Genomic DNA, 8784 nt, shown 5'->3' on the forward strand with positions numbered 1-8784 from the left:
GCAAGATATCTTGAGAAGCTTTTGCAATATAATTTTACAAAAAAAACTCCCTATTCCCTAAAGAAGATCCCTTTGATTTTGAGGTCAAAAGGTCAACCTCACAAATTCTGTCTGTTTAAACACTTTCGTTTCTGAGCGATATCTCGAGAAGCCTTTGAGCTTTTACAATGAAATTTCATACGACAAATTCATATGGCCCAAGGAAGATCCCTATTGGTTTTAAGGTCTGTTTAGTAATGACATATAGATTTAAGAGCTCAACACCAATACATATTTAAAAATCAATGAAATTTTCAAAGAATCAAGAAGACAAAATTACTAAGTGATGCTACCAGTTAGATTAGTTTTGACAGTTTTATATTAGAGTCAAAGTCAGGTCAAGGTCATTTCCTTTTCCCTGCACATTAAGAATAAAAATGACTGCATGTCGTATGAATGGGGTATAAGATTAAAAATGGAGATCGTTTTTCTGCTGCACGCTCACTCCTAGGGGATGCTCTAGTTAAAGAAAATAGTGTTTTTCATATTTCACCAAAATGGTTTATCCAACACTGGATTAATTACCATTGGCTTGTGAATGTATGTGTGAGACTTGTGTGGATTTGGTAAATGCGTGCTGTGAATCAAGCTGATGATTGGTTTTTCAGACACTTATATTCATGTGATTTACTCCATTAAATGGCATTGATTGATATACTATGATTTTCTTGTTATTCTGGCAGGAATCAGTAATCCGTGTCATATTGGTAAAATTGTTACGTTTGTATGCCACAGGGTTTAAGCAGTTGGTACCTGTAATATTGGTATATTAATGTTATTTAAAAATACACTGTGATATACTTATCGATGTGTACGCATTGATTGTACTTCAAATCGCTAATGCGCTTAATATATAGATTCCAAACAGTTGATCTGCACCGAAACGCAACTCTGTTGGTAGGGATTTCTAGACGCTAAGTGAAAATACAGAGGACATGTGAAGAATTCCTCTTACGGTTTAGGACGATTAACTAAAACGCGCGGAAATGTCGATGGACTTTCGGAAAAATACATATCGGCCAAATAGGCCCGATTCTAGATTTCGGTAGGTCTTTTTAATTTTTTTTATTTCTATATTAGAAAATTCAATTTACTCATTACCTGTGTACAAAGAGATAGGTTTAAAATCTCAGACAAGTATTGTTCAAATTGTCAAATTGTAGTTCTGTTGCTAAGATAGATCAGATGGACGAGGGAAACTGTGCAGTAAGATCTACACGCGGTAGCTAGGCATGCATGGATCTATATCAATTGATTGTAAAACACGTATAGACGGATAGGTTTTAAATTATTTAAATTCACAGAGGAAATAAAAAAGATTATGATCTTACAAAGCGACACGATGACAAGAAGCCTCTACCGTAGACATTTTTAAATATCGATGTGACATGAGTTTTCATTCAGTATTCATTTCTTTCAAGTTTATGGGAAAATAACTTCAAACTTATTGTATTATATTAAAATAGACCCTTATATACTGCTCGATCTCATTCAAATTAACTTAATGTTTGAAGTTTCATTCAGTTTAAAAAGCAATATTGTTTCCCTTTGTTTCTAAATCCTCTTATAACAAGAAAAAAATCCACCGATCTTGGTCTAGATAGATCGAGTCTTATAACATCATTATGGCAACATTGATCAATTTAACTTATCGTCAACTAATTAAATAGTTGTTGTAAGAAAAAAGGAGTCAATTGCATTATGCAGTATGTACCGGGTACGAACTTCACCAGAACAGGGACAGACAGATAGACGACGGGTGAATTGATCCCTAAGTGCTGCTCTGCTCTGAAGGCAACACAAGAAGAGGGATGTTTGCGTATATTTAAAATATGACTAACATTAACTCTGCTACTCTTTTTAAAAAGATTTTAACCATTGCCTATAGACATGTGTTTTCATGTAAAACTCTAATCCTTTATCGTGGTCCTTATATACTAATAGATACTACATATTAATATAACCAACCATGCTCCTTTTCAAACAAAAATTCTAAAAAGTCATGCATGTATTTCTTGTTATTACATTTTTCCGTAAAAATCTGAGACCCCCTCCCCCCCCCCCCAACAAAATCAAGTGGGGGCATAATTAAAAAACAAACTTGAGACTGCACTTTGTGCAATTGTTTGCATAATAATGATTATTCATGGCTCTGTTAGTCTTTAGGAGATTAACATTTTTAAAGATTTTCTTCCTATTTATTCCTATGCAAAACAAACATTGATTTTCTATTGTAGGCCAACCTACTTTAGTATTTGGGACCGATGGTTTAAATAAATGAATGGTGAAAGTTTGCAATTACATATAAGATTAATCACGCTTTAGTTGTTCTTGGGAAGATTTATTTATTGTTTTCTTTTCAAGATTTAAATCTCTGTTGTGGCCTCTTCCTATATCTAGAGGTCACAATTTATACCTACTTGAATATCAAACTTCCCCTCCTATCGTGGCCCACCCTCCTCCTTGGGACCATGATCTGCATATTAGTGCACTTTGAAATTTCTGAGGATGTTTGTTGTTTTAGGGAGAAAAAATCGAGATTTTTTCCCAAATCAGTATTATCGGGAATATGTTGACCCCATATTGTAGCTCATTCTACTCTTGGGCTATAATTTGAACAAATTTGAATCTACACATCCCAAGAGCTTCTATAGCCTAATGGATTTGAGATTACCGGGTATTCTTGTCTTTAAAAAAAATATCCCCTTTAAAGAAGGTATTTTTTTCTTTTTTTAACAAACTTGAATCCTCTTCATACCAAAGATGCTATGTGGTAAGTTTGCATGAAATTGTTCTGATGATTCCTACAAAGAACTTAAAATAAGAAAAGTGTTAACCAACAAATACACCCTATAACAGTATCATTTACAATAGTTCGAATTTTTATTCCAGTATGCCCTTTTTCACTTCAAAGCATATTTAATATGAAACTTTAATTTTTTTTCTGTCCAATCTCGCACAAGACTGTGTCTGCCACATTGGTTCCATACTTTTCTATTGTTAATGGATTCTCGTCCTCGTGGTCTTACAAACGCCTCTCAACAAGAATGGGATGAAATATATACTAGTATAGAGCTAGATAACGAATATTACTACATAATTAAGGGAAGTTTGATTGAAAAGTTAAAGTCATCATGATTATCACGAGACGTTGTTGTTAGGTTACCATGAACAAAATTTTTCAGTAAAATATTCGAAAAGAAACAAACTGTGTCAGATTCTGCAGTATCTTTTATTTCAAGGTCACTGGGATGTATCATGTCAACATTTGAATAGAATTGATAATATGTCATCTATACATCTAAATGTCAAGGTGAAGGCCGCAGCTTGTCATTTCTTCTTCTTACGTATAAGTTCTTGATTAAATTTGACTTCATATGAATACAAAAATATGTCTGCTAATAACGGGGTGCAATTGGTACCCATGGTCATTCCAGTCATTTCCAAAAAGATATGGTCTCCAAAAATCACATAAAAGATAAATACTGACATTGCAAAAATGTTAAAATTATCCCAGTTCCTATTGAACATCTCTCGCCATCAAGGGTGTACATAAAGACGTAAGGTGTAGAAACCATCCGAGTAACCGGGTACTCGATCAGAGAGTAACAGTTACTGGTGACTAAAATCGTCCAGTTTCACAACACTAATGATTTCACTGGAAATTTTTAGGACGAGCTATGCATTAATGTCACAGTGGATGCTGCAGCTAGGAAAGAAATCAATGGGTCCGGTGGAGGGGTATGTTTCACAACCTGATTTTCCAGCCAAACACAGTGCTGGAAATGTTTACGGTAGAAGATCCAGAATGATGATCAATTCAGATGGCGCGCCTAGTCCCTACAACCCAGATGCCGCTCAGCTGGCAGCGGTAAGTCACTACAAGGGCTCACGCTGGAGAGGATCTTAACATTACAACTGTAACACATTTAGCCAAGATCATAAGATAATTATTCAGAGGCATATTTTTTATTTATTTATTTATTTTTTTATTTTTACATTTTTGAATGGTTGGTATTGGGGCTTTCATATTTCACAAGTGTCTTTCTTGTGACAAGACTTTTCTTTGGGAACCAATATCTTTGACCTTATCCTTTGACCTTCTTTAACCTTCACCAAAATAGCAATTTGATGGATTATGGATAGAAAGACCGTAAAGACTGATATTTATTTGTAATTTTAGATGGATGAATCTATCCCTCCACATCTACGCTATTCCACAAACAACGGATATGATGATTTCCACAAATCGTACCAGCAAATCAGTCAACAGTTTCCCAATAAGCATTTCCCAGTCTTCGGTCCTCCAAAGTAGGCCTTTTTAAAAGTTTGCTCCCAATCATTCAAATACAATCTGTTTCATCTAAAAAATTATATTTCAAACTTTTTTCAAACAGACTTAGACATGGCCGAGCAGGCGGGTCTTGGCGACACGTTAAGGAAGTGCTACAAGCCGGAGGGCGACGTATTGTGTTTGTAGATGGTAGGTTTCTGTATTGGTTTGCAATGTGTAACTGCATGTATGTCCCTAATAAACTAAGTCAGGGCGACATACATACATTGTTATTGCTAGTCCAATAGAGTTCTCGCTGATGTCTTGGGCCAATCTTTATAAAACTTCATAATAATTACATTCACCCATTTTTTTTTGTCCTAAACATCATACGTTTTCCAGGCTTTTTCACGATTTTGATATTTTTTTCATGGCACGTAAATATCAAAAATCGTTAAAAAGGCCAAGAAGACGTCAGATATTTCGGGCTATTTTTATGCTTCCCACATTTTCAAAATGTCTACCGTTTCCTTGGTAAAAGACTATATGAAACGGTTTCCATTTCATTTTCATGGTAACTGCCTATATCCAGTCTTTTTTAATCTTTAAAGGAATGTTCTTTTCAATATATGACCAAAGTGGGTAATTTGGTTACATGGCCTAGTGATTAATTATACTATTTTCATGATAGGTCAAATTGCTTATGAAGATAGCATAAAGATTGATGATGTACCCGGTGGCCATTTAATGAAACCAGAAGGCCGTCAAAGACGACCTCTAAGTAGAAGTTTGTCCGTGTCACAAAACCGAGATGGCAGACCAGATGGTAAGAGATACTGATTTCGATTTTTTTCTTCACTTTTTTTCCACGACAGAGAAATAAGGCCAACGTAAATTAAGCATGTCTTTGATCACTATGAGTGTTACTTGTTACACATATACTTTCTTTAAAATCTGAAGACTAAATATTGGCTGGAAACAAATCGACACATTCCTTCTTTGTTTCGCTAGTTCTTCCAGCAATAGAACAACCCGCCGTCACGGACTAAGGGGTAACAAAACCAAGTTTGAATTTGAGTTCTTACATTTTGAAACATGTTGATAAACTTAACTCCGTTTGCTGCCTCGATATGATTCTACAGTACCTGGCCATAAGTGAGTCATAATTGCATTTTTACGCTATATATTTCATTGAAAACCCTATTTTTATAAAAACTTGTTGTGAAGTCAATTTTAGGTCAATTTTCATGATTTTTTCACTGAAACATGCAGAATTATTCAAATTTTCTTATCTTAATTGATAAACAAAATGATACTTAAACCATTGAGAATAAATTATAAAATATTGTAGAGACAACATTTTCTAACCTCAAATTACTATGATTTCTTAACAAATTGAAGTCTTAAAATTTTTGTTTTGCATTTGACCTGTGATTTCACGGTAATGCATAAAGATAAAACTATTTTGAAATAATGTGAAGAAACTACATCAAATTCTGCATTTTATGGTGTTTTAGACATGAAAAAGAAACAACAAATGACACTGCGATAATATTTTAGAAAAATGCGTTTTTCAATGAAATATATAGTGGAAAAATAAAATTATGACTCACTTATGGCCAAGTACTGTAGTCCTGTGTGTATGTGGGTTGCCTCACATCACAAACTGAACTAGCTCTGAATGTCTGCATGAGATACGATGTACCAGTATCTGTGTGCTTAATATGTGTTCAGTCGGATTGTTTTCGGTTACTAATCTAAGTGTTTGTTTAACAGTCTTATGCAAAACCAAATTAACATCGACTTTCCTTTATATAAATATCCTATATTAAATTGATTGATTGTATTTTGATTAACGTCCCTCTCATGACTTTTTCACTCATATGGAGACGTCACCACTTGCCGGTGAAGAGCTGTAAATTTTGTCCTATGCTAGCAGTGAGGGATCTTTTTTTGTGTTAGCATCTACTGCGACAAAGGGACTCGATTTATACGGTCTCATCCGAAGGACCGGTCTCCACGTCCCACAGTGGGATTTGAACCGGTGACGTAAGGATCAACTCCTTACTTCGCGACTCTAGAGCTGACCACTGCGCCATGCGGGCGACTCTTATATTATTGGAAGTATTTACTTTTATAGACATTATAAATAATTATTAGGCTGCATTTCTACATTAAGAAATGAGATAAAGTTTACAGGGAGTAGTACACAAAAGTAAATTAGCAAACAAAACTAAATTAATAATCATCAAATTTTAGAACCCTTTTTAAAAAAATGGTTTTTAAAAGTTCGTGGGACACAATGCTCACCTGAATACCCTTAACCTTAATCACATTTGATTTCAGTTTGATTAACGCGCATTGGTTATCGAACACGTTTGTGCTGTTTGATTGAGTGGTAATGTAGCAATTATATATTTTTGCATTTTCCACATGTTTTCGATTAAATTTCATGACATGACCAAAAAATGACCAGTCATTGACAGTTCTGTCTTCTATTAAATATACCGATGCGTTTTTAGGTCTTTCGTCTTCAACTGGCAAAACTTTGATTGAATTGTGAAATAATTCACACAAAATTTGATAAATATATGATTATGTAAATGCGAGTTAGCCCATTTAAATTTGCATTCTATGACTATCATTTGCTGCATGCGAAAAAAAAAAAAATGAAATTAGGTTTTGAAAATGACATTAAGTATTAAGTAACCCTCCATATATCTGTTAATTAATCTCAATCATAATATACAGATAAATATAGATATTTAATTATCATTATTGTGGTCACTATTGTCTTTTTTGAATGTTAAATTTACTAAAGATTTCTTTTAAAAATTTCCAGGATCAATACATGGTCTTGAAAAGAAGAAAGGAATGGAACAAGTTAACTGGGCCGTGATTCGATAAGCATTATTATATTGTACAATAGACTATTTATAATGACACTGTTGTATTACCACTACCAGTATTACCCATTGTTTGTTGATTTTTATTTCATTTTATATTTGAACATTCGTAAATAAAATTATCAGAATTCTGAGGATTAGTTTGTTATGATTTATAAGAATTATTCAATTCACTTTATTGACAATTACAATGCATGTCGGCATACATTCATGATTTATTAGAATTATATATTTTGTTGAAGTATTCACGCTCAAAAGTCCATTATATATATATATATATATATATATATATATATATATATATATATATATATATATATATATATATATATATATATATATATATATATATATATATAAACAATACAAATCAGTAAATAGCAAAAACGGATTTCTAAAAAAAACAAAAAAAAAACAACAGGAATGGAGTCAGGTGCCACGGAGGAGTTAGCAGCCTAATTCCTCCTGTCGAGCGATCACCCCGCCGTGTACTCTGTAACATTTTCCGGCAAACGGAAAAAACAAATGCAATTTGGGGGTGGTCCCCCCCCCCCCCAACCTTCATTTTTTTCTTTTCAAATCTGGGGTCGACACACACTTTTCCTATTTTGGTAGTGTAATAAGCATTTCTTGATATCGATAATGTAATCCCTTTGCTCTATAAGCCGTTTTTAAATATATCGTTTTCGACCTGATCAGTGGAAAATGATATATTTTAATAAAACCGGCTTATAAAGACAAACGGATTACACTATCAATAACAAGGAGTGCATAGCAAAGAGCATATTTAGAAATCAAGGCAGCATTTCCGATGCAAATGACATTACTTCCATTTCACTTACCAGCTGTAGATCTGTAGCTTGCTGGTCTGAAATAAAATGGGATGGATGACCAGGGAGCTACAGTGCCTTAGAATTAAATGTATATCTATTGCGCACCAATTTTAGATTTAGAATAATGAAATTTCTCCAAATTCTTTCCTTAACTGTACAAAAGCTTAACTTCATAATGTTCTTTTGACCTCTATTTTAAACTACTCTAATATTTGCACAAAACATGTTGGACAAAATTATCCCATGCTCAACATGGCATGTAAATAAAAATTTTCAATGGTCTCAATTTTAAGCACATGAGGGCTATTTACAATGGTTTTTAGGGATGTTTTGTTGTGGAAATAGTAAAAGAATGAGTTAGAAACACATGATTGTAAGTAATATTTTGAGATGGCAGTTTGAAAAATAGAAGTAAATAACAAGAGGTCCATGGGCCACATCGCTCACCAGAGTAACTTGAGTGATGCAGTTCTTTACCAGATTTCCCCTTTTGCTATACCTATCGTGTATGTAAAACTTGGATTCCCTATTGTGGCCCCGACCTACCCCGGGGGGTCATGATTTTAATAATTTAATATCTACACTACCCAAGGATACTTCCAAATAAGTTTCAGCTTTTTTGGCCCAGTGGGTCTTGAGAAGAAGATTTTTTCAAGACCCAACCCTATTTTTGTCTTTTCTTGATTAACTCCCCTTGAGAGGGAACTTTGCCCTTCATTTTTACAATTTAAAC

At 33.8% G+C, this 8784-nt stretch overlaps 1 protein-coding gene across 2 annotated transcripts; it reads left to right on the forward strand.

Annotated features, from left to right (window-relative positions):
- Nucleotides 1–931: 931 nt before the first annotated feature.
- LOC134278933 (uncharacterized) lies at nt 932–7352 on the forward strand. 2 transcript variants are annotated; one of them, XM_062761240.1, is made up of 7 exons: nt 932–1084; nt 3712–3910; nt 4223–4350; nt 4437–4522; nt 5004–5138; nt 5324–5364; nt 7155–7243. In XM_062761240.1, the coding sequence occupies exons 1-6, from the start codon at nt 1026–1028 to the stop codon at nt 5359–5361; spliced, it is 645 nt and encodes a 214-aa protein (XP_062617224.1). In that variant the 5' UTR covers nt 932–1025; the 3' UTR covers nt 5362–5364; nt 7155–7243. The 2 variants fall into 2 exon arrangements, with proteins under 2 accessions (XP_062617224.1, XP_062617223.1); XM_062761239.1 differs by lacking the exon at nt 5324–5364 and having other exon boundaries at nt 7155–7352.
- The last annotated feature ends 1432 nt before the right edge of the window (nt 7353–8784 follow it).

Source organism: Saccostrea cucullata, unplaced genomic scaffold (assembly GCF_032062105.1).
Source record: "Saccostrea cucullata isolate Sc308-1 unplaced genomic scaffold, CSIRO_AGI_Scuc_v1 ctg6311, whole genome shotgun sequence".
NCBI classification, from domain to species: Eukaryota; Metazoa; Mollusca; class Bivalvia; order Ostreida; family Ostreidae; genus Saccostrea; species Saccostrea cuccullata.